At 40.0% G+C, this 26,253-nt stretch overlaps 1 protein-coding gene across 10 annotated transcripts in view; it reads left to right on the top strand.

Moving 5' to 3' along the window:
• Positions 1–26,253, top strand: part of hspg2 (heparan sulfate proteoglycan 2) — a 95,276-nt gene that overhangs the window by 62,628 nt on the left and 6,395 nt on the right. For 5 of the 10 annotated variants that reach the window (XM_005740921.1, XM_005740918.1, XM_005740924.1 and 2 more), the window contains 38 exons: positions 98–184; positions 353–411; positions 581–745; positions 852–962; positions 1,193–1,293; positions 1,395–1,575; positions 3,913–3,972; positions 6,487–6,609; positions 6,814–6,966; positions 7,163–7,323; positions 7,566–7,643; positions 9,649–9,784; positions 9,930–10,081; positions 11,155–11,299; positions 12,247–12,390; positions 13,279–13,413; positions 13,530–13,711; positions 13,854–14,049; positions 14,249–14,428; positions 14,562–14,822; positions 14,948–15,110; positions 15,753–15,850; positions 15,946–16,212; positions 16,333–16,445; positions 16,581–16,728; positions 16,832–16,948; positions 17,123–17,140; positions 18,603–18,687; positions 18,799–18,943; positions 19,038–19,140; positions 19,244–19,353; positions 19,439–19,547; positions 19,664–19,762; positions 19,943–20,164; positions 20,580–20,824; positions 20,914–21,085; positions 22,158–22,289; positions 22,593–22,649. In XM_005740921.1, coding sequence (XP_005740978.1) covers positions 98–184; positions 353–411; positions 581–745; positions 852–962; positions 1,193–1,293; positions 1,395–1,575; positions 3,913–3,972; positions 6,487–6,609; positions 6,814–6,966; positions 7,163–7,323; positions 7,566–7,643; positions 9,649–9,784; positions 9,930–10,081; positions 11,155–11,299; positions 12,247–12,390; positions 13,279–13,413; positions 13,530–13,711; positions 13,854–14,049; positions 14,249–14,428; positions 14,562–14,822; positions 14,948–15,110; positions 15,753–15,850; positions 15,946–16,212; positions 16,333–16,445; positions 16,581–16,728; positions 16,832–16,948; positions 17,123–17,140; positions 18,603–18,687; positions 18,799–18,943; positions 19,038–19,140; positions 19,244–19,353; positions 19,439–19,547; positions 19,664–19,762; positions 19,943–20,164; positions 20,580–20,824; positions 20,914–21,085; positions 22,158–22,289; positions 22,593–22,649 — 5,213 coding nt within the window. The remainder of the gene's footprint in view (positions 1–97; positions 185–352; positions 412–580; positions 746–851; positions 963–1,192; positions 1,294–1,394; positions 1,576–3,912; positions 3,973–6,486; positions 6,610–6,813; positions 6,967–7,162; positions 7,324–7,565; positions 7,644–9,648; positions 9,785–9,929; positions 10,082–11,154; positions 11,300–12,246; positions 12,391–13,278; positions 13,414–13,529; positions 13,712–13,853; positions 14,050–14,248; positions 14,429–14,561; positions 14,823–14,947; positions 15,111–15,752; positions 15,851–15,945; positions 16,213–16,332; positions 16,446–16,580; positions 16,729–16,831; positions 16,949–17,122; positions 17,141–18,602; positions 18,688–18,798; positions 18,944–19,037; positions 19,141–19,243; positions 19,354–19,438; positions 19,548–19,663; positions 19,763–19,942; positions 20,165–20,579; positions 20,825–20,913; positions 21,086–22,157; positions 22,290–22,592; positions 22,650–26,253) is intronic. The other 5 variants (XM_013912899.1, XM_005740917.1, XM_005740922.1 and 2 more) reach the window with 4 other exon arrangements.

Raw genomic sequence — 26,253 nt, 5'->3', positions numbered from 1 at the left:
AAGGACCCTAAGTCTAGTCAAAATTACAAGTAAACACCAATTACTTGTTAACTGAGTTTCTAGACCAACACTTTTACTTTGTGTGTAACTTATGCAGGTTCTCCCCTACCTGTGAGAGCCTTGGAAATGGAGGTTACCAGTGTACTGCCTGTCAGCCTGGCTACACTGGACAGTACTGTGAACGGTAAGATAACTGCTACTCTCAGAGAGAATACCTCATGTGTTTATTTCAGACAAACCTTAATAAGATGAAATGCATCATTTATGAAAATACACCTACTGGAATTTCTGTAAAAGTGCTTTTGCTTTCCATGGACTGTTGTGAGACGGGCGGTTTTTCTGTGCCTGTTAGTTGTGCTCCTGGATATGTTGGAAACCCACAGGCAAGAGAGAAGTGTCGTCCAAATGATGGTAACGTTTCCATGCTTCCAATAAAATAAATGAAAGCCTTGTGCTGTAACTGTGCATGAAAGCTATAGGAAACATAATAATTCAGAAATTTATGAAATTTTTGACTGTTCTTACAAAATTCTTCTCAGAGTGAATTCCTGAGTGTTTATATTGACCGTTGCACCTCCAGTTGCAGCCCCACTTGTAGTCAGAATTTATCCAGAGAGAGTCCTAGTGCCACAGGGAAACCCTGTCACTCTGCGGTGTCAGGTGTCTGGATCACCTCCGCACTATTTCTTCTGGTCGAGAGAAGATGGACAGCCAATATCTGGCAGTGCTGAGAGACATAGACAAGGTACAAGATTCAACCCTTTCACCCTAAATGTAAATGAAACTGACATGATCGTATCTTGTATAGTAGAATGATGATATATAAGCAAATGCGAAATTTGTGTGTGCAGGAGCCGAGCTGTACTTCACCAGCGTCCAGCCAAAGGATGCCGGTGTTTACATCTGCACCTGCCAAGACCAGCGCAGCACTAACAGGAGCCACGCTGAAATTGTTGTCACAAGTGTGTATGGGTATCACTGTCACATTAAGAGAAAGATGTTTTTCCTGATGCTGCCTGTTAAAGAACACCAAATATATGTCAGCTGTGGTTCAATAAACACTGATTTTTATGATGAAAAAAAAAGGATTTGGGCTTTGTGTTAAATTTAAATTGGTGTCTTGTGTTGCATTCTGAAATCCACTTGAAGTATTTTTAAACAGTCAATGTAATCTAACTCTCCCTGTCACCAGGTGTCCCTTCCAAACCTATCCAGGTAATCGTTGAAGAGCCCAAATCGCAGACTATAAGGGTCGGGTCTACTGTCCAATTCATCTGTACTGCACAGAGCAAGGTAACGCTGGCTCATCCTTTATTTATGAGACACTGAGACAGTGTTTTGGAGACGTATACCCTGTGAGATTCATATATGTTTATCTGCTAACTTACGTACAGTCACCAGCCTACACTCTGGTCTGGACTCGAAGCGGCAATGGGAAACTTCCCAACCGTGCCATGGACTTTAACGGCATCCTAACAATTCAGAATGTCCAGCCTGAGGATGCAGGTGTCTACATTTGCACAGGTTCCAACATGTTTGGCATGGACGAGGGCAGAGCCATCCTCTACGTGCCAGGTTCGTGATCCTTGGCATCGCATTCCATTACCCATCACGCCTTGCTGCCATACCAGCTGTGACTACCATACTTTCTCATCCTCACACATTACCCCAGTCCGTCGTCTTACAGTAGTGCATGCTTTTCGTTTCACGCCGTGTGATGTAAACATTCAGCTCAGGGTTAACAGCTTCCTAAGCGCTTGCAGTTCTAACTCCCAGTGCTTTCGCCCTCTGCTCTCAGTTACCACATATATGACATGTCTGACCTCATGCTGCCAATCAATCAGCTCTCTTCTCTGCTTTTTTTTAACTTACAGTCTTTTGTGTCTCTTAATGTGGTTTCCTGGAATATATATGAAGAAATACAGCTTGTGGGTTTGGTAATAACTGAAACTGTAGAACATAAGATATAACACACAATATACATGGGCAAGCATACAGATTAACTAATGGGCACTCAAAGGTCATATCTCTTTTGGAGATGTGATTTGTGGACAATGCTTTCTGCCAACACTCTGATGAAGCTACTGCTGATTTTTATCTTCTTGTCTGTTTGTTTTTTGGTTTATTTTTTCATAATTAATCGGTGGTGGTCTGGTTGCTTCCTGATTACTCATAGATTTTCTTGTTGGTGCCGCCAAACATTTTGCTAGCAGGGTGCTGGATTCTGGTGTGCTCCTATGCTCCTCCCTGGCTTAAGTGTAGTGTGTGTAGCGTAGTGCATAAGACGAGGGGAAATGCGGATGCCACGATGTGTGCTTAGTGACTCTGTGACTGACATTCAACTAGGACTTCACTGTAAAGGATGAATAGGAAGAAGTCCTACTACTCTTGAGTATTTGTGTTACCCAACTTTTAAAGTGTCCCTTCATGAAACTACTGGCTGCTTTGTTACTCTACTTACCATCCTGATGATGAACGTTGTTGAATAAAATGGTGCTACTAGTCACACAGTTGGTTAAATCTATGTTTAAATTTACTGTTGAACTGTGCTGTACTGTTATAATAGTAATGTTTCATTCCTTTAGTGTTAGTCCACCTTTGTATTGATTGCTACTTCTAATTTTTTGTTGGTAAAAACTTCAATATCTGACTTTTTCATCTGACCTGCAGAAGAAAAAGAAAAAAGCATGTATTAAATCAACTACAATTGTATATTATGTTTTTTATTTACACTTTGTCAATGTTGTTGGTGCTTTTGATTCTGTGATTGACTGAAATTTGTTAGCCTAGAATGTTTTCATGAAATCAAATATATAAGAAATGTAGATTTTGGGTGGCTTTTTAAAGGAACCTTTAAAAAAGGCAACGTGGACACAGTTACATGGCAAGATGTTTGTTTACATTCACACAATTTTAAGTATTTTTACTAAAAAAAAATACTTTTAAATTTCACAGGTTAAACTTTAAATGTTGTCTTTTTGGCTTTATTTCAGTCGACTGAGTAGATTTCTTTATTTTTCATTCTTATTAATTCAAAGGCTACATGTCAGCATGTATACACAAATGTGCTTTTATATATATTTTTTAATTTACTCTCCTTTTTTTTACTTTCTTTTTAAAACACACCAAAATTATGTAATGTACACTACAATGTATTTATATTAACTGTGAAATATGTTTAAAAGAAAAAAAGTTATTAAAAGTATCACATATAGAACAAAGAGATTTTTTTTTACAGCCTCACTCATTTACATCTATAATATATTTTAGATTCAGGGTGACCACAAGCTGTATGTTGGCTTTTAGCACCTGAAATTTCTGTATTTAAAACAGCTTCTTGCTACTAACCTGCATGTGGCTACTTTGTATATCTTAATTTTGTGTTGCTGAACAGTTCTCATAGTGATGCTCTTTGAGTCTGTGTGTCTGTGTGTTTATATGTTTCGTGATTTTTTTGTCTGTTACACATGTGGTAGTCAGACTTTAAAGTCTAAGTGGGTTTTCCTCATTGTTAGATAAGCATAAAACTGATACATTTCAAAGCATCATTTCGGAAACTATCTTGACTCACACAATATGTATTAGGTAAGTATTAATTTGAATGCATGAAGCTATTTAATGGCACCACGAGTGACAAATTCTTAAACAATTTAAAAAACCACAAGCTGAAATGGAAAAACAAATGTCAAAGTGGTGCCATTTGAATTCAATCCCATGATTTTTTAACATGTTTACATCGTGTGTGATGATGTTTGCAATCGAGTGGGAAAAACTACGGCGACTCACATGCAAGGACGGATGTAAGTGTCTCTGAGGAGATGCGAGGTAAACCACCGTTACTTCAGAAAGCTGACCTGTCAGTTTACCTGTTCCCTTCATCCCTCCCTCCCTTCCTCCCTCCCTCATATCCAGAGGCCTCACAGACTCAGATGTTTTACACATCCTATGAAATGTTTGAAGGACGCAGACATAGTAAGTCCGCATGAGCATGATTTCTTCTACAGGGTTCCCTAGAAGGACCCTCCTCTCTCTGTCTCCTTTACATGCATGCTCTAATCTTCCACAGCATGGATGCGCTAGTGATTTGGTAACATCCATGTACAACCACCCAAGCAACAGCTGCAGACGCTGCATAAATAATAGCCTGGAGCATACATGCTCTCTTATGTGGTGTTCAAAAAGTATCAAAAAAGTCGAATTTAGAGCTAAAAATGTGTTTTTTGTGTCCTTCTTAGAATTAAGGCTTATAAGATTGTACATGAGTGTTACTGGTTCCTACTTGACTTTTTTGGTTCATTTGGATCCATCACTGCTGGGAAAAGTGCATGTTCATTCCAATGGGTATCTCCTTGTGAATGTAGAGTCTACTTTCCATCATTTAGAAAAAGACTTTTAAAAATCTATTTTTTTCAGTCACTGGAGTCCTTTCAGTCACTTTATCGTCCTAGTTACAGATGACCAAAAAAGATTAAATATAACGTGGACAAAGTAATTAAGTCTGTTTTGTTAAAATAATAATTGTCCAGCTAATTTTCTGGTTGTGTACTTGCATGTTTTATATGACAGAATGTCATATAGGAAATGTCACTTCATCCTTCTTTTCCTCTTCACTTTCCTCTGTCGTTTCAGGAATCATGCTAAACTTTTTTTATACTGTCATCTGGGCTTCAAACATCATACTGTGCTTAATACATCTCATCACAACCCCATTGCATCATAGCTAAATGTGCATAGCAGACTGGAGTCCACACTTCCATTTGTGTGAAGAGATACTCAGATGGAAGTGTACTTTAAGTAACACCGTGAGTGTTTAGGCTAAACTATACTGCAGTGGCTTCATTCAATCAAACACTGTATGAAGAAAATATTTGTTTCTTAAAGCAGTATCTTAATTCTAGTGTGATTATAGATAGTTGTTTTCTGCAGTGGCCACAGGTGAATTAGCTCAACGAGTAACAGAATGGATTTCCATATAATATCTGTGGTGCCCAGAGAATAACTCTTATTCCCATGACTATTTTCCAGACTCACTCAGTGCTCAGTTTATGTTTTTTTGAATAAAATTCCTCAACAACTTCTTTATGGATTGCCATGAAATATGCAGCACTACACATATTCACATCCTTTCACAACTGTTTGTAAACACCAGTAAACCTTTCACATAGCACCATCATCAGGCCGAGAGTGTCAGGTATTTTTTATAGCCCTAAAACTTGTTAAATAAAAACATCCAATCTTTTTGAGCTCTTCTTAAAATGTGATAATTAGCAAATTATTCAATATATTTCCTAAACACATGCAGGTTAACATGTTTCTTGGCATTTAGTTAAAAAATAGTACAAACTAATGGAACTACTGATATTGCTAGTCTTTTTGAATAGCAAATGAAATACCTTTACTGTAATACAGTATAACCAGAGTAAAAAAAGATGAGAAGAATTATATCTCAAAAACTGGGCAGATAAAACCAAAGCTAACTGCTAAGACAGATTCCATGTTAATAATGTGAGAAGTCGTTTTTTGGTGGGTTTTCTTCCTTTTTTGGTATTTTAAGTGTTATTGCATGTTGCACGGATTCTACCATAGACATTTACATCCATCCATCTGTTTTGTTCCACTTATCCAATCCAGGTATGTGTGGGTGGGGGGCAACCATGTCTGCCCTGTGACAGACAGGTCACCAGTCTGTCAGTGGGCCAACACACAGAGACAGACAACCATTCACATTCACGCCTTCAGACAATTTAGAATCACCAGTTAGCCTAACCTCATGTCTTTGGACTGTGGGAGGAATCCAGAGAGAACCCAGGCAAGCATGAGGAGAATATGCAAACTTCACATAGAAAGGTCACACGGAGGATTCATACCCACGGCCTTCTTGCTGTGACGTGACATTTACAAAACATAACAAATACAAATAATAAAATACATCTATAGTCATAATCAAATCAGTTCATAGATGCTAAGCCAGTGTTCAGACTGTCATGCCTGCCTCATGTCCCACAGTGAACGCCCTGGAGTGTTCGTGTCACTGGGGTCAGAGAGTCAAAGATTAGCCAAGGCTTCAAAAATCCCAGTTTTCAGCCTACAGTACATAGCCTCCTCCCATCCGACTGAAAGAGCCCTTTCTTTTGGTCTGCTACCCTGGGATCGAATACACAGTCCAGAAGCTAGCCAAACTGGCGTAGACAGCAATATACCCAGAGGCCCTGCCAAGGACTGCATGCCACATCTCATCTGTTTTGTCTGCACTGGGGATTTAGGCTGCCAAGTGGGTTGAGGCACAGGCCATCACTTTCTCTCTAAGTCTGATCAGTCCCTTACATGTAAAAACATTTTCACAGTTTGTAATAAAATAACCCGATGGTCAAGCAGAGGCTGTAGTCTCCTGACAAAAATTCATGATTCATTTAGAAGGTCTGTTTCTCCATGTTAGGTCTGGCGAGAGTTTAGAGCTGTGCTTGACTGAATTGTGTCCTTCTGTAGCTGCAGAGGGGGCCCGGCCTCTGGCCACTGTAACTCCCTCAGTGCTGAACGTCTATCAAGGCCAGAGGGCAGAGTTCCACTGCACAGTAACTGGAAACCCAACCCCTGCCATCGAATGGATTGGTATGATAAGTTGGATTTCATTCTTAATCTATTTAATGCGGGGTTTATTGAGCTATTTCTAGTTATTTAAGTAGAAAGACCAGATTCCGCTGTGTTGTGTTTGTCTCTAGGAAATCTAGTCCAGCAAAAGAAACCTACAAAACTTACCCCCACTGCTTTGATTTTGTCATTAGTGACATTAGTGTAATTGTGTGATCCCTACAGGAGGTCCAGGTAACCGAATGAGTCAGAGAGCAGTGATACGAGGTGGCATACTGACCTTCACCTCAGTGGACGCGGCTGATGAGGGAGACTACACCTGCAAGGCCCTAAACACGCATGGCGAGCACACAGCGCGGGTTTCTCTCCTTGTCCAAAGTATGCACTGTGTTTAAGTGTGTATGCCTTTTTATTTCATGTTTCCACAGAAACATTTTGAGGACTCACAACTATCTGGGGACAAAATACAATGTTTGGGTTTAGGAATAGAGTGGTTTTCTAAGTTAACAGATGATTCCAGTTTCCTGTGATCACAATATGTGTCTTTGAATGTCATGTTGCATTCTTTGGTTAGACTCTAACCCTAGCGGTCTAGGCAACCTACCTCAAGTCCAAGTCAGTCCTCAAAATACAGAAGTCCAAGAAGGTGACACATTGAGGTTGTACTGCAGAGCATCGGGATCACCCACCCCGAAGCTCACCTGGCTGAAAAATGGAGGACAAATCCCCCCTCAGGTGAGCTATATCCATCTTTCCGGTGCCTGAAAGAACAGCATTTAATTAAAAACTGTAACCGCATTTATATTCCTTTCTGTATTATCTCTATCTAAAACCTCAAGGTAAGTCCAGTGCCGATGGTAATCAAAGTGTTTATGGCTGTTTCAGCATTTTGACCTCTTAACTTTATTTTTTCCCTCCCTTCTGTTTGTCTCCTCCTCTTCTTTTTTTTGTCCTACCCTGTTCTGACATTTGCTCAGGCTATTCCCTCTCACGGTTTCCATCAGTTTAAAAGCAACAGTCTCGATGTGTTACAGAGACGTATTGAGGACCTGCAGGTCTGTCCATCTGTCCACCGTCTGTCTGTTTTGTCTCATAGTTCACATCCATTGTCCTCTACTGACCTTGTCTTCACACATTGTCGACTAAGTGCATGTTCAAACGTGTCCTTGATTCACACTTTGTAAACTATGTTAATTTGTCACAGCTGCTCACTAAGTCATTGTGGCATTGGTGCCAAATACATTAAAACCAACTAGCTTGGCCCGGTTGACTTCTTAGTGTACTCGCATGCAGTACCTGTTTTTAAATTATGTTGTAATAATAAAGGCATTCCATGGTGTCCTGTTTTTGTGCTGTCCATATCATACCATCCCTCAAATGTTTGGGTTCTCAGCACCCAGTTGACCCCATCATTCCATTGAGTGTATTAACAGCACTAAGTATACAGTAGGTACTGTAGGTATTTCAGACATATTTTTCTCTATGCCAGGCGTAGCCCTCTGCCCCCCTGCCCAGAGGGTTTTGTGTTAGTCTGGATTCTGACCGGCCCTCCTCGGCTTGACAAGGGCTTCGGGGCCTGTTTAGTTCTGCCTCAGAGAGCCACTGCGTTGTGTCAGCCTTTCCCAGGGGGAGCCGGGCTCTGCCGTGCGACCACGCAGAAATTCTGTATGCTCTAGCAAACAGCTTGCTTTGAAAACTTGTCAATGGGTTCAGACACACATTGAGCCACAGCCCGCCTCAGCCACTGCTCGGTTTAGCCTCCCTCACGGTTGAATGGTCCGAAGCTAAGCAGCTTTGTCCATGGATGCCCTGACGCCCCCCGGATACAGTAATCCCTCCCCAGACCAACCCCTTTCTGTTTCTCCTCCCATCTAAGGTGTTTCCAAACTTAATACAAGCTCATTTTCAGCTTTGCTGGGCATCTGACTGCCATGTGGAGTAGAGTACAAACAAGTCAAGTTGCTAGCTGAAAAGTCTCAGGAGCTCATAAATATGTGGTGAAATTGTTTTAAGATATTTGATGGTGGATATAAAGTTTAGACCTGTTTTAAAATGCTAACTGTCACAACCTGTCTTCTCTAAATGTTGTAATTTTTTTCATCATTTTGGTGATCAACAACTGTAAGCTGTAGTAAATTTACAGTACTGTGCAAAAAGTTTTGAGTCACCCCAAATTTCTTTATATTTTGCTAGGAAAGTTGAAAATAGGTACAGTGATTTATTGAAATGTGCAAATGTAAATCGAGGTACATTATGTAAGGCAAAAACAGAGTTTGTTCAATTTTAAACCAGCTTGAAAGTCAATAATTGGGAATTGGGACTGAAGAATAATACTTGTTCAGTCTGTGCTTATGATTCAACACAAGAAATATTGCTCTTAAGCAACATTTCTTTGTAAATTCTTGAAGCGGTTTGCAGCATCTGTTCCTAAACAGATACTGTTTATTTGCTCTAGATACTTTTTTAGGCCTGGTAAGTGGTACGTGGCTTAAAAAACAAAAATCCTTCCTTTGCAAATGGTCTAAAAGGATTAAAAAACAGCCAATGTTCAAAGAATTTTGAAAGACCTTCATAAGAGAAAATGGAGAAGAGACCACCTAAAAAATCAAGAAGGCTGCTGGAAGCTTGGGAACAAAATATAAAGAAAAGTCCTCAAGATGAGTGCACAGTGCTGTAATTATCACTGATCATGGACTATTAACAAATCATAACATCGTAGTAAAGCTGGCACTACTTTTTACACTTCCATGTACGATGGACAGTGTCACCAAATTCATAAACAACTGTACAAACTAGAGTAATAACAGCTCTTGTCTCGTCTTTTAAGGCCTATGCTATAGCGCTTTTGTGTTGCTTTTAGCTAGTAATGTGACTCAATCAGCAATGTTATATTTGTGCTGTTTCAAGGGACACAGGTAAGTAATGTGCTCTGTCAGTTTATGATTTATCTTTGTCAAATATGAGGCAAATATAAGTCAAATAATGCTTGTTTTGTATTGTTTCACAAAAGAATGGTAATGTCGTTTCTAAGTTTGTCTCATTTTTGTATGTCCTCTCCAGGCTCGTAATGACCGCACCGACATCGGTACTCTGTTCATCCCTAATATCAAGGTGGCCGACTCGGGTACTTATATGTGTGTTGGCAGCAACAGCATTGGCTCAAATAGTGCTCCCATTAAAGTCAGTGTGCACAAAGGTAAGACAGCATGGTAGTCAAACTAAAGTCATCAGTGGCTCAGACACAACTTTCAATTTTAATTTCATTTTATTGTGTTTTACTATAAATACTCTGACAGATAAAAACACTGTTCAGCTTAACTATTTATGTTTGTGCCATGCAGCTGATCATAGCTATAATGTGGTGAGCATCCAACCATCCATAGCTGATGTCCAAGTAGGCCACAATCTGGAGCTCAATTGTTTTGCGCCAGGAAATCCTCCTCCCCCTGTCATCTGGACTAAAGCTAGTGGACACCTCTCTGCCAATCACCAGGTAATCACACATTGTGCGTCATTGTTCCTCCATTTGATAAGAGATATCTTATATGCTAGCAAGGGAAAATAATCTATATAACCTTTATCTTTTCCAGACTGCACATAAATTTGGTTCTTTGACTTAGACTCACTGAACATGCATACAGTACATACTATACAATCACAAGGATCGCGGTTCTTGCCGAAGTCCAGTGTATGCACAACCTACTTTTGTGCCTATCCATTATATCAGTTTTGTCAGCATTTTTATGTCAGATATAGTAATAGTAATATATAATCCTTAGTAATGCATGCACAGTTAGCATGTATTTCAGACAAAAGAACTTTGTAAAAACAGTAAATAGTAAGAAAAACTTTTAAGATTTGGAACGAGACATTACTGCTGACTTTTTTTAATGCTTTAACCACCAGAAAGTTATGCCATCTAGTTCAAGAAAAGGCTGACATTTCCAAAAATGATATCTCCAAAACTAAGCATGTCACACAAAATAATCTAGATGGACACATCTGTCAAAACAGCTGCGAACCACCAAGAAATAGACTTTTCAGGCCTTGTGGTATCTGGCAACAAGATATGAACTGCAAATCCTTTAACTCCCCTAAGTTTCAATGTGATGACAGACTTGTTGTTCCACAGCAGCTCACAGATGCTCAGTTTGAGTTTCATCTGGGGAAATTAGCTGTAGGGTTCATCCTTCCCACAGAGCATCCTGGTGGCATTGCTTCCCCTGGTAAATGTTAGCTGTTCACACGATTTCAAAGAGAAGGGAATCAGCTGGCTTCCTTCAATTGCTTAAAATGTAGTTCAGTCCCTGGTCTGTGAATTTGCAGCCCTATATACAACAGCATACTTTATGTTAGTAACTATCACTAAATTTCCCGTAACTTGTGTGAATATATTCCTGAGCTTAACGTGTAATGTTGAGACATAATAATCAATTATATTGGCTTCATTAGTGAGTGGTTATAATGTTTTGCTCATTAGTGTATTGATTTTTTTTCCAGTAGTAAATGTAAGGTGGTAATTTCATCTTGCATGTTCAGTTGAAGCAACTCGATTCCTTTGTGCAGGTTGTGGGCAGTCAGCTACGAATCCTGTCAGCTACTGCAGACGACTCAGGAGAGTATATCTGTCGAGTACAAGGAAACCCCGGCGCCTCTGGATCTCATGTCCATCAGGCCTCTGTCTCTGTGTCTGTTACTTCGTCTTCTTCACGTAAGTTTGTGTGGCACTGAGAGCCTTCCCTGAAAAAGATATCATACGGGAGCACATGTTCTAAAACCTGTATGGATCTTTCAGCATTGATGGTGCCTTTCCAGATGTGCAAGCTGCCCATTCTATGGGCACTAACGCACCTCCATAATATGAGACATTCAGAATTCAGAATTGTACGTTGAGGAACATTATTCTGAAATTGCTCAAATAATTTTTCTGCAGACTGGCATCCCTCTTTATTTCAGAGAATCTATGAAAAGATGTTCTTTTTAGACCCACTCATGTTAGTGACCTGTTGCTAATTAACCAAATTAGTTGCAAAATTTTCTTCCAGCTGTTTATTTTTTATTTTTTGGTAACACTTAATTTTCCAGTCTTCTTTGCTTAGTCTTTTTTTTTTTTGGATTTTCCGCTGCCATTATATTCAAATGACTTATATTTTTTTATGAAATAGTAAAATAGTTAAATATTTGATTGTTTCCAATGTTCTGTTATAAAGACTGACTGACAGACTCGAGTAATCTAAGAGCCCATTGGGTTTTTTCACATTGTTTAAGCTCACTGTGTTCACCATGCTTGAGATTGACAGTACCAGGGATTTTTATTTGCCAGCATCCGTCAGCAGCTGGGCGAAACAGGGCATTACATGGGAAGGTGTTGTTCTCACTGCTTCACTTCATGAATTAACTTTCCATTTTCAGTTTCCAGTGTTGCCCAGTGTGACCTCAGATTGAATTATTTTCCCTGCAACTATCCCATGATCTCATCCTCATTCACTTCTTCCTTGACTTCAGTGATGTTTGAGTTACTTTCCCAGCTGCCAGTGTAACCCATCACCATGATGAATCTGTTGCTTCATGTTTTTGTGACTAGTATATCAGTTAAAAATGAATGAGATTGTTCAAAGAGATTTTGTCCAGAGTCAAAACCACTGCGTTCTGCTGCAGGCCAGCAGAGCCCAATCATTGCCATTGAACCCCACAGCGCTGCAGTGCGTGTAGGGGAGTCAGCCAGCTTCAAATGCAATGTGTACAGTGGAGCCCAGCCTGTTAGACTGGAGTGGAAACTGGCCAGTAACAAGCCACTGCCAGGTAATTACTGTGCTCAAACCGCCTTTAAAGAACAAAACCTTCTTAATAACTACTGATTTTATGACATAATTATTTACAATCAGTTACAGCTGCAGTTCACCCTCCATAATATATTCTATGTTTAATCACTAATTTTAAACTTCATTCAGGGAGCTTTTCAGAAAGCGTCCTTTTTATTGTACTAACAAATTGATACTTGCTTATAAATATGATCAATAAATATTCATATTTTCTAGAGTGAAAGCTTTTAGAGTGAAACCAAGGGTTTACGTGGGGGCTAGAAAAACATATTTGAATGTTTTTGAGAGTTTTCTGAGATTTAAGGATAAAAACCAGGGTGTTTTCACACATTTACTATAGTTCTGAACTTTTCTAAATGTTACCACATGTCCACCTCAGTTAAATTGGACAATAAAAAAATCTTTAACCTGAAAGTTCACAAGTATAATGTCCATATTGTGTCAGATTGCTCAAAGGTGGGTCATTGAATTCAAAGCTTCTGTGTACTTCGTCCTCCATGCTCTCGTCAAGCAGCTTCTTAGCCTAAATCACATAGAGCATTTCTAGTATTAAAAATATGACTAATACAAAGTATTTTCTGCTAAACAAAAGTAGAAAATGTTCGGACAGCACCCCAACCTGAAAGAGAAATTCTAAATGAGTTTTCATTAGCACTCTCCTTTCCCGTGAAGTTTTACTTCTTTCAAACCCCACACCGCCAAAAAGGTTCACACTTTTGTCTGTCTTAAAGAAGTAATTAGATACCTCTTTGTACCAGTGAATAAGAGATTACTACTGCTGATTTTGTAGGCTGAGTACAATTTTTTTAAATGTCTTCTTCAGTTTTTAAAGCTAATTTAATGTTTCATTTGCCACTGTGTTCTGCAGACAATGTCAAAGTTAGCTCTGATGGTTCTGTTATTACCATTACCAATGCACGCACCACCAACCATGGTGCCTATCGCTGTGTGGCAAGCAACCCATTCGGCATCACGCACACCATAGTGTCTTTGATTGTTAAGGGTAAGCTGCATGCATGTCATTCAGCACTTTATTCAAACTGGTTTGCACGATGGTTCCCTCTAGTGGCTGCTTAAATATCAGCACTCCATACCAATATTGTGCGTATGTACCTTCAGAGGCTCCTGTGGCCACGGTAACACCTGTCGGGCCTGTACAGATTAGGGTGGGTGAGCCCATTAACCTGGAATGCCAAGCTTCAGGAGAGCCCCGCCCCTTGGTTTCATGGCACAGGCTTGACAACAACCGCAAGGTAGTGCTGAGCAGTCCTGTGCTCGTGGAGTCCAACGCAGTCATGCAGGTACTGATATTCTTAGACCACTGTCAAAATTTTCAAACCAATCCAGATTTCTACCTGTTTTCCTAGTTAAAGACCCAGCTTCAAAGTCAGTGCTTGTCTGTTTATTTTAATATTATCTCTTTTAATTATGTCCTTTTTTCAGATACTAGCAGCACGTCCAGAAGACAGTGGCACATATGTGTGTGCAGCTCGAAACAATGAAGGTACTACTGAGACCAGGGTGGAAGTAATTGTCGAGGGAGGATCCCAGTTGCCTACAGTGCCCAGGGCCTTTGTTCCTGAACCGCTTATGATTGTAGTGGAGGGTCAAACTGCAACACTGCGCTGTGAGGCCCACGGTAATGTATTTTGAATTCATCTGAAACCTTTTTATAAATACACTTTGACAGTTTTTATGTTGTAGTACTATAAAAAGGTAAAACCTGTAAAATCAGCTTCATTTTAAGTGAATACTGCAAGAAGTAAACAGTTTGAAAGTGTCCATTTCAAGCCGAGCTGAAAAGAATATATTTATTTCCCTGCTTTGTCTTTTGGTAGGTTTCCCTGCCCCAGAAATCAGGTGGACCAAGCTGCGGTCCCCTCTGCCTTGGCGGCACACGCTTGTGAACAACAGCTTGGTGTTGCAAAACGTTGGCAGACAAGACTCTGGAGAGTACATCTGCAGTGCCACCAACAACATGGGCACCACTAAAGTCACCATTACGTTAGATGTAGAGAGTGAGTGTCTGTATTTCCATTGTTGCTTCTGTAGTCACTTTTCAGAGTCTGTCTGGGTATGCGTGTACTATGGATTTAAAGTAGTTTTGCAGTCTATAGTTAATCTACTGAGTTTTTCCTCTCTTGTCTCTAGCTCCTCCGTATGCCACCTCTGTGCCTAATGATGTGGCTGTGCGGGTTGGGGAGGTGATCAGGTTGCAATGCCTGGCCCATGGAACTCCTCCTTTGACCTATACTTGGACCAAGCTGGATGGAAACCTCTCGCCAAGGGCTGAGGTTAGGGAAGGGGACCTCCAGATAAACCTAGCTACCTCTGAGGATGCTGGAAGTTACAAGTGTGTGGCCAGCAACAAAGTGGGCAACAGTGAAGTGATTGCAAAAGTCACAGTCAGATGTGAGTTAGGCCTGTAGTCTAAAATAAATACCACTCATATTTCTTCTTGTGAAAATTTCTTCTTGTAACCATTATGTGCTGTGTCACAGCAAAACTTAGACGACAGTCTTCTTTCCTTTTTGTAGCTCCGTTGGCAGTGCGTGTAGCACCACAGGTTGAAGTAAAAGCCCAGGGCAGTGCTGTGGAGTTCACCTGTTCAGCAGCAGGTGGTGTAGAAACCAAGATTGAGTGGCTAAAGGAAGGAGGAGCCCTGCCACCAAACAGCCACATCAAGGATGGAGTGCTCAGGTAATTCGTTTTGGATTCATGAAAATGGAAAAGAAGTCATAATTAAAAACGTGTCAGTATGTGGATGTTTGTGTATCCTGAAAGTTTAGTCTTCTCATCTTAGTCTTCCCAAAACAAATTAAACATAATAAACTCAAAAGATCTACCTAAAGGTGAGGTGATATTGTGTACTTTGGATTTTTTACAAGTCAACAAATGTGCATCAATTCAGTCATCACATGAATCAATCTCTTAATGCATTTTGAGTTTTCTATATTGTCTCTGTTGAGGTAAATTTGTTCCTACTGAACATTTTTAAAACAAGTTACAATTATGTGATTTTAATTTTAAAGGGCAGATTATGAAAACTGCATATCAAGGAAAAAATATGATGAATTTATGGGGACTATGTTCAGACGTGGATTTGGTGTGCTTGTGTTTATTTCAGGCAGGAGGTTAGTACAGAAGGAATGAGCTAAACGTAAACTGCAGAGCCTTTGTTCACTGTGATAAATACACTCTCCTACACGACGGTGTAGTTTGTTGATATGTTTATAATGGGTTTTTTTCTACAACAACTGAGAAGCAAAAGTAAAATAATCAAGTCCCTTAAATGTTCTATAATATGTGTTCAAACCTTTTTCCAATCACCTTTTCCTGCAGGATTGAGAACCTAGAGCAAAGCAATGAAGGTGTTTATATCTGCCGAGCTAGCAGCGTGTATGGTCAAGCACAGGACACTGCTCGTTTGACAATCCAAGGTCTGTTACGTCCTTTGTGTATACGCTAATCTATACACTGCTTTATCCAAACCAGTTCCAACCTTATTCATCTTTGTTATTTATTTTTTCCACAGCCTTGCCAAAGGTCATGATCAATGTGCGTACCTCAGTGCAGACAGTTATGATTGGGAACTCTGTGGAGTTTGAATGCCAGGCTGTTGGTGACCCAGAGCCCACAGTAAAGTGGAGCAAAGTCGGTGGGTCTCTGCCACCTCACATTGTAGTGAAGGGTGGCATGCTGAAGATTGAACAGGTGACAGAGGCCGATGCTGGCCAGTACCGCTGCACAGCCACCAATGATGTGGGCTCAGTACAGTCTCAAGTGGTCCTGAATGTCCAGTGTGAGTTAATAATGGGACATTTTTCCCTTTCATCACATAGGCAGATGCTTGCACTTTCAAACATATTAATGACTTAAGCTCCCACTCATCATCATTTCAATTCCTAACTTGTTTGCACAGCCCTTCCTCAAATTGCTGCTCTGCCAAAAACGAAGGAGGTGGCGGTTGGGTCAGATGCAGTCTTGCCTTGTGTGGCCTCAGGATATCCTGTTCCTGATATCAAATGGTCTAAGGTAGCCTAGCAGACATTGTTAAGATAGATTATTGAGGCTAAAGTCTCTCTTTGGTAAAACCTTATTTAAAAAATATGTGCATAGTGTGTTTTATGTACAAATCTTTTTATTTATTTTGTTTGTTTGTTTATCTAGCTTGATAGGGAGCTTCCTGCTAAGTGTTTCCAAGAAGCCAACGTGCTGACAGTTCCTCGGGTCACCCATGAGGATTCTGGCACATACGTCTGTACAGCCTCAAACAAGCAGGGCAAAGTGGAGTCCTTTACTACACTTGAAGTCCATGGTTAGTGTGGGGAGTTGAGATATTAGTAAATAGTTGTGAGTATGAACCAAAGAAAAGCCTGCGTTAACTATAATGTGATTCTTTTTCTTGTTTTTCCTTCCAGAGAGAGTGATGCCATATTTTGCCCAGGAACCCTCGTCGTACCTCACCCTGCCAACTATCAAAAATGCTTATAAAGCTTTCAATATTAAGGTCAACTTTAGACCTGATAACGTTGATGGTAAGGATGTACATACTTAAATCTGCTTTAACTGCATAGTGTATATTTTGCATTACTTTTTTGTTAAATCTTGCGCATTATTGTGTAGTATATTTTTCATATCTCCTCATGTGTAATTTCACTGCGTCTCCTGTCCCTTCCATCTCGCTCACATCTCACCCGTGTGGTGGGAAGGTCTCATATTGTACGCTGGTGAGTCTCAGTGCTTGAGAATCTCAGGAACTCAAGGATGCTGTTGGCAGTATTGCTTTTTGGCTGCATCAGATTTTCCCATAATGCATCCAGCTCAGAGCTGATTTTGGGGCTGTGAAACAGATTCGACATGGTGCATGGCCAATGTTTTTGTACTGAGTTTTCATTCATGATTCCAAGAACACATTTGGTAATATTAGATGTGATCAGTATTAAAAAAGCTTACAAGTCTGCTTTCACATCCCAGTCTTGTTCATCCGCTTCAAAGCTATGTACAAATCAGCTGTGCTTCAAATGATTGTATGTATAAGGAAGAACAATATTACAAATGCACATTTGAAGCTAAAGTCAAGCTGCTTTTGCAAGTACAGTAGTTATACTCTCTCTTTTGAATGAATGGGGCATGAAATAATTCAGCATTGATGGAAATCTATCTGGCTCTAATTTTCATCATTGCCAGTTTTATCTTTTGCAACTTATATGTGACATTACAGATTTTTGCTCCACCCATCAGGTAGCAAATTGTAGCAAAAAAAACAAAGCAAAAAAACCCAAAACGAAATAAACTGCAAGAGCAATTTGACCATGCTATTAAAATATTTTGCTTTCATATATTTAGAGGATCAAATATGGTAAAGTTTTTACATAACAGGAATTAATAAAAATGATCCGGTCTTTACAAGATCTTTAAACTATGTAAGTGCAGCCTCAGATTAATGACAAATGAATAATAATTAATTACATGTTTTACAGTATCCTTATTTTTTTTAACATGTTGATCATCCATTTTCGGTAAAGATAAAGGTAGACATGCAAGATTGCATGTTCGCATTTCACCATGAGCCTCATATAAGCATGTATATTTTCAGCATGTAGAGAAAGAAAACAGAAGAATATCGTTAGCTTCATAGCATAAGTGCCTAAGTCATTTTTTTGTGATGACATAGGCAGACGGACAGGATGATGCAGCAGTGGTAGGGGAGTAAAGTTAGGCAAAAATCTCAATTTGACCAAAAAATGACTTAGGCACTTATGCTATGAAGCTAACGATATGCTATTACGATGTGACTGGTTCCATTTTGCAGCCTAGCGATAGGAGGACCGTTTGTAACATGGCTTTGGTTGGCTTTATACTCGTGTCGCCCTAGCATGCTGCTTTACCATCCAGCTTTCACTGGATTGATTCTTTCACTTCCTGTGTGAATGATACTGCAACCAATATCCATCCTAACAAGTCACTTACATATCATGTAAATACTCTGAAAGCAGTGCCATTAAATGAAGGCACAGCTGAAAAAGAGAAATTATGCACCACTGAGACAAGGATATTCTTGAAATAACATCATGTGTTTAAATAAATCTAGTAGATTTTTTTGACTTATTAAGATGGATAAGGATTAAGATGCGGGGGAAATTATCTAGAATCAACTTTGTACTAGTGTTGTGTTTTCTTGCTGTGCAGGTATGATTCTCTACAATGGCCAGAGAAGGACTACAGGAGCTGACTTTATCTCTTTGGGGCTTGTGGGTGGCCGCTTGGAATTCCGGTCAGTTGAAATCAATTTACATTTGTTATCATATATACTATTGCTATAATTTAAAAATGGACAGGTGACCTTAAGAAGATGTATGGATTTTTAAAATCTCTGTTATCCTAGGTTTGATGTGGGCTCTGGCATGGCCACCATACGTGACCCGCACCCTATTAAACTGGGAGAGTTTCACACAGTTGAGCTGCATCGCAACCTCACCCAAGGATATATTATTGTAGATGGAGGAGAGCCCATCAATGGCAGCTCACAGGTACTGTCGTTTCAGTGTAAAAGCAAGACAGCTGATCCGCTATTTGCACTTCATTTTTAATGCAAGTTAATGTGGTCTTTTTTCTGTTAATAAGGGCAAGTTCCAGGGTCTGGATCTCAATGAGGAGCTTTATGTGGGTGGTTATCCCAACTACACACTCCTCACCAAAACTGCTGGAATTAAGACTGGTTTTGTGGGTAAGATATCCCATGCTTTACTAAATAACAGAACTACATTGTGGGGAAAGGTTCTGTATATATGTGTGATTATTTGCCCTTACTGAGTGTTGGTACCATGCAGGCTGTATTCGTCAGCTATTCATCCAGGGTGAGGAAATCATCTTTAAAGACCTTGACCGCAGCTCTACTGGTGTGACAAACTGTCCTACCTGTGAAGATAAACCATGTCAGGTCAGTTAAATCTATCCACATCTTTCTTTGTTTGCTGTTTTATTTTATTATAACTAGTAAAACAAATTGTAATATTCTGAATTAGAATGGAGGGATGTGTGAGGATTCAGAGGCTAGTTTGTATAAGTGCAGCTGTCCCAGAGGATTTACAGGCAGCAACTGTCAGCACCACTCTTCTCTCCACTGTCACTCGGGTAGGTGTGAATCACTAATTGACCCCACATTTGAATCAAAGTATCTGAATATTCCTAATGGAATTATTATAAACGAATAAAAGTGTTGCACTCATCATTTTTCACACCTTTTTCAGAGGCCTGTGGACCAGATGCTACTTGCATCAACCGCCTGAATGGCCTTGGCTACGACTGCCGCTGCCATCTTGGCAAATTTGGGGATAAATGCATGGATGGTAAGTTGAAATATACCTTTGTCTTTTATAAAAACAGAAAAATCTAGCTGTTATGACATATTTTTTACAATGGTCATGATGAAAATGTAAGGTGTAAGGCATAGTGATATGCAGATATAATTATTTATAACACTGCTATAAGAAATTAAGTTTTATTTTTTTAAATTAATTTCCTCCTAGGGGAACTGGTTACCACGCCACTGTTTGATGGTGAGGAGTCATACATCGCCTATCCTCCTCTGACCAACATCCATGATGACCTGCGTGTTGAGCTGGAGTTCAAGCCAGTGCAGAGAGATGGCCTGATCTTCTTCTGTGGTGGGAAAAAAATGAAGGTGGAGGATTTCGTCGCCATTTCCATGGTGAAGGGACATGTAGAGTTTAGATATGAACTGGGCACAGGTAAAGAGAAATCATATTTATTTTTTATTTCAAAATAAGCAACTGTACAATTTAGGTAGTGATACAGTCCCGATTAAAAGTTTAAGTCTACTTGAAAAATGGCAAAAAATCGTATTTTGCATGGTTGGATCTTCACAAGGTTCCAAGTAGAGCTTCAATGTGCAACAAGAAGAAATGGGAGTGAGAACAAAAAAATTTTGAGCATGCAATTTCTTGAAAACAACACTTAAACTGAAACTGTTTTCACAGTTGATTAAAAGTTTATAAAAGTAGCTATAATATATAGATATTGATTGTAAATATCACTCCATGATATATAGAAGTTATAGAAATGTTAAATCAATAAAAGTAGCACTCTTTTCTTATTGTAATTAGTATAAAATTAAACTTAATAGTTTTTGTATTTGTCTTTCAGGCCAGGCGATACTTGTCAGTCCTGAGCCAGTCTCTCTGGGGCAGTGGCACAGAGTTGTGGCTGAGCGGAACAAGAGGGATGGCCACCTGAGGGTCGACCAAGGTCCAGTGGAGAGAAAGACATCTCCGGGCAAAGCCCAGGGCCTCAATATCCACACCCTCATGTACATAGGAGGAGTGCCCAACATGGACATCCTGCCTAAGCCTGCTAATGTCAGCGACATGTTTAAGGGCTGCATAGGAGAGGTGAGATCTCTGTGTACTAAAAATAAGCTGCGGTTACACAATATATTTGAACACGTGGAAGCTTGAATTAGTTTGTATTACATGCTTAGGTTTCCATCAACAACAAGAAGGTGGATTTGTCCTACAGCTTCACAGAGAGCAGATCTATCAGTAAATGTGTGGACAGAAGCCCATGTGACCGGCGGCCCTGTCTGAATGGTGGTCACTGCATGTCTAGTGCTGAGTATGAGTACCAGTGCCTCTGTAAGGATGGATTTGAAGGTGAGTGCTTAAAAGAAGACATAGCAAATGTCACATGCAATGTTCCCTCTAAGCTGTGTTGCGCACAAAAAGAAATCTAACCTGAATTGAAATTAAAATAAATAGTGTTAGTCAGTAAGTGACTGGCTGCTCCAGTATGGGATTAGAACGATGTCACCTTATCCCATAGTCCAGCCAATAATGCGATTCACATTCGTATATACGCAGCTAATCAACGTCGTTGGCAGGCTATGACAGCATCCTTATGTGCCGACACCGGTATTTTAGCTAGCAAAGCGTGGCTGATGTGGAGTGAAGCCACGTTAATGACGTGTACAACCATTGGAGATGTGAAAGTGTGGACTATAGCACAATTGGAAAAACTATAACAGTTTTTCAATTGTGTTGATAGGCCACGTAAAAGCATAGTTATGATAAAAAATATATGCCGTGTTTGTTTATTTCCTGAATACTATCGTTATTTATATTTACTGCGGGAAGAAACGGTAAAAATGGCGTTTTATAAGGAAAACGCTTGAAAGCGCTCTCCGCCTGTGAGCAACCCCCCCCCAGCCTTTCCTATTGGTGGAAAAATGTACTATGTGGACCAATCAAAAAATGATATGACAACATGGCATTTAGTTGTTTAGGGAGAGAGAAGTTTTAGGAGTTGCAGCGGTGTTTTGAGATGTGAGAGATTTGCGACGTTTAGCGCAAATCTTGTGAAGTTAGTGTGTAGTGTAGTCAATAGTTTTGTTGTGTGCGTCAGAACAATGAGGCGACTGCTAAATGTTACAGGTGTTACAGGAGTGATACATCTTCTGTTGTCAGGCCTGCAGGTATCAGGCTTGTGATGTTCCCCTTTATCTCATAGTGGACAGAAATCTTTTTTGGGAGTGGCACAAATAATTTGTGTGGTATCAAATTTGATGCAGAACAGAACACCTGATTGTTCTGTAAATAGTTTGAAATGTTTATTTTTAGGGAAAGAGCTGCAAAGAACATTGTTTGCAAAACTCAGTTACTTTTTTGAAGAAGTAACCTGTTTGACCTGTGACCTTTCTTGACTCATGATTGATATGTGACCCTGCAGGTGAACGGTGCGAGATAGCGAAGGACGCGTGCCATAGCAATCTTCATTGCCAGAATGGAGGCATCTGCATCAACAGCCAGTGTGTGTGTACACCTGGGTACACAGGTCTCAACTGTGAGGAAGTATTATCAGGTGAAATACTGCATGTTGTCATTAAACCAGTCTAAACCAGGAGCAAAAAGCGACTCATATCTTCTCACGTTACACTGCTTAGTACACAAATGTATATCCTTTAGACAAAGCCACACATCATCAAAGCAAAAATGGTTGCACACAGTCACAAACATACAGCACATGTGATTCAAATTTTCCAAAAACTAAAGCCCATCATACATCAAACAGTTTGCTCCCAGCATGCAGTGCTGGGAGGGTTAACCCTAAATGATTACACGTGTCTTACTCCTGCACTCTCACCGCTATATCCTGCACACACAGGCCAGGTCGTCAGCTTCCCAGAGGCCCTGAGGAATTTGGAGTCTAGCGAGGCGAATGGTACAGTATCTAAATATTCAGTCTGCCTGACGCGACCGTGACTAACAGGGCCCTGTCTGAGTTTGAGGGGCCCCATGTCCCTTCAAAGCTCCACCTGAACTGTCTTTTACCTAACATACATGCCCACAAAAACACAATCCAAGCGTCTTTATTCTCACCAACAACTGAGGCTCTCATTCCCATTGAAAGTTGGGAGAGGGGAATTCTGCATTTAAACTAAGGGGTAATAGGGTGGTAGCCTGCATTTGGGAGCTAAACTAATATATGCACTCTGCATTGGAGTTGCACCATTTTCATTCTGGAAGTGATAGAAATGTGGAATTCCCCTTGTTTTTCTTTTCCTCTTTCACTCTCATTATGCCTGTGCCTGTAAGATGGATACTTACAAATATAATCTTGTTTCTGTAAACTAAAAACCTGCCTGTTTGTACAACCACAACAACAACAAAAAAAACCTAAAGCAAAACACTTGTTTCCTCTTTGAAACTAAGTCAGGTCATTGAGTCTGCTCCATGTCAGAATATTTGTGGTCTCACTAACAACTTAAAGTGTCTGCTGAAAGTACAATGTGATCATTGTTTGGTTCAGTCAGAATGTATTTCAAGCATATTATGTACTCAGTGGCATATGTGCATGTTGCCATGGCTGTGAAGATTTTTGTCCGTAAGAGCAAGAAACGGTCAATAATTGACTCATGTGATGGCCAGTGTTGACACAAGTCTGCATCTTGAAGTTTTGTTGTTCTACACTTTAAAAAAGCAGTATTTGCATATGCATCATTATCTTCTCATCTTTGAGAACACAATGAAATTTAAGCAGTGGCATTTCATTGCATAGGTGTGTTAAAGTGTGACTTTTAGAAAGGTCTAGAAAGGCTTAGAGGTTCTCCGGCATCCCTTTTTCAACCCTACGAGTTCCCCTTGCATTGACATGCTGAAAGACCACAAAACCCTGTGGTCTTTCAGCACCCTTCAAACTTGAAATGCAAGAGATCAGAGAAAATCAACTGCAGTTTTCAAAACTCGGTTGAATTTTCTCAGCAAGTATTCGTCCACACATCAGCCAGCCCATCCTTCAGCTCAGATGAGCTTGAAATAGTTGAAGGGAGCTTTTTGGGAAACCACTACAAGGTAGAGGATTTCCTCGGAGAAGGGGTCTTTGGTATTGTAGCCAAATGCCGTGATACCAAAACCAACCAAGCTGTGGCTATTAAAGTGAACAAGAACCGCACTGATATTCTGGAACAGGCAAAAAAGGAAATTTTCATCCTGGAGCAGCTGCAAAGGTTGGATCCAGATGCCGCCAACATTGTTCAATGGAACGGCTTTTTCCTTGACAGAGAGCAAGTTTGCCTGAAATTTGAACTCCTAGATCAATGCCTGTGGAACTACATAGGGGCCCCGAATAACCGGCGTCTCCCCATAAGCGAAGTCAGGCCAATTTTAGGTCAACTCACAAATGTTCTGTCCCACCTGGGTTCTTTGGGAATAGTGCACGCTGACCTCAAACCTGGCAACATCATGGTTGTAAAACGCTATGAGTCTCCAGTCAAAGTCAGACTTATAGACTTTGGCCTCGCATGTCCTGCGTCTGCAGTGATGCCTGGTGACCGTGTGGGGACGGTTGGTTATAGTGCACCTGAGGTTATGCTTGGCCTTCCTTATAACGAAGCATGTGACATGTGGTCTCTGGGGCTGGTGGCTGTTGAGCTTGTTACAGGGGTGCCACTCTACCCTGGAAAAAAATATTATGATGTTTTGAAATTCATCATAGAGACTCAGGGTCAGCCACCAGATCATGTTCTCGATCCTGGCGTGTACACTGAAGACTATTTCACAAAAGACAACTACTACTACTACAACCAACAACGCTGGACATTCAAGACCGCCCAACAATTTAAATACGAGACAGGATATGAATCTTTGGAGACAAGATACATAAAACTGACATGTCTGGATGACATCGAACAAATGTTTAGACGAGGACCAGAAGATGGCCAACGCTTATTTGTCAGCCTAATTAAAGAGATGTTGGCCTTGGATGCACACCAGCGGATAACACCCTCTCAGGTTCTACGGCATCCCTTTTTCAACCCTGGCCTCTCCAACAGGTTCCCAAGTATCAATATTGAAAGACCATACAGAGTCAACTCTTCAGCATGGCATCTTCCACCCTGGACAAAAGTGATAAAAACACAAACTGGGGTTGGAAAAGGATATTAACAGCAAATTACACTGGAAATATGAATTAAGCTGCTCCAATAATTATCACTTTGGCTTTTTTTTTTTTTTTAAATTTTCACTCCCCCCACCCCAACCAGTCGCGGCAGATGACTGTTCCTTCCTGAGCCTGGTTCTGTCGAAGGTTTCTTCCTTTTTAAAGGGAGTTTTTCCTTCCCACTGTCACTAAATGCTTGCTCATAGGGAATCTTCTGATTGCTGGGGTGGCCAAAACTCTGGGGGAACTAGCAATTCTTGTGAAAATTAAAAAAAAAAAAAAAGCCTACCAATATTCAAAGCAGAGCAGCGGACACCTTACCATCACATCAGTCCTTTAATCCGACCTAAAACACCATGTTTACAGAAATAAATTTCCATACAAATTGGAACTAAATTGTTGTTTTTGATTGTTTATAAATATATAGTGCTACCCTTCAGCCTCCTAGTAGACATACCTGTGTTATAAATGTGAAACTCCTCTGATTTTCAGAAAAGTTGACCTCTGACCTTGAAGTCAAGGTCACTGAGCTTTAAGCTTCACAGAGATTTTCAGTAGATGCAACCATGGTATTGATTTGAAAAATCGACACAATCACAAACTTGGATGTCCACCGCACCTCGCCATATACCAAAGATTAAGAGGTGTTTTTTTCTAGGTTTTTATAAAGATTACAAAACACAAATAACAAAAATGCCAACGCTATTGTCATTTTTGACAACGCTATTTTGATGTTGTCTAATGTAGCGCAAAAAAACAAAACAAACCCAAAATTTAATAAATCAAGTAAATAAGGTATATACTACATAGTATACAAAATTTTAGTGGTCCACAATGGGGTCAATGAACAGAATGAAGGAAGTAAGTCTTTTATATGACAATGGTGTGAAAAAGCGTTTTCCTATTTATTTGTATGTTTGTCACACTTAAACATTTCAGATCATCAAACATTTTTTTTCTTTTTTATGTAAAAAGAAAACTCCTTTATCTGTCCAGTTTTCTTGATGTTATGATGCTTCTACCACTGGTTTGTCATTAATAAATCAGACTTTGGCTGCTGCAGCAGAAAAAGACAAAGAGAAAATGTAATCACACAAATCAGAGGTGCAGATTTACACTTTACCTGAAACAGAGCAAAAGTGCTTTTTAAATAGGTTAATGAATATTAAGTAATATAGGCTAGATGTCTGGACATTACTAGTTTCGTTTGGGCCTTCTGGGCCATTAGTCCTCTGGCTTATTGCCAGTTACCAGCCAAATAGCTTGTGTATTTTATTATCTTAGTGTGTTAAAGATTCTAGTTCTTATTCTGGTCAAACTGTGCTTCATTATTTGTTTACAGCACAGCTACAGTTCCAGGTGACTTCAAGTATACTACATGTCAATG

Source organism: Pundamilia nyererei, unplaced genomic scaffold (genome assembly GCF_000239375.1).
Source record: "Pundamilia nyererei isolate P.nyererei 1_Seehausen unplaced genomic scaffold, PunNye1.0 scaffold00106, whole genome shotgun sequence".
Taxonomy (NCBI): Eukaryota; Metazoa; Chordata; class Actinopteri; order Cichliformes; family Cichlidae; genus Pundamilia; species Pundamilia nyererei.
This window is presented reverse-complemented; position numbering and strand designations above follow the sequence as displayed.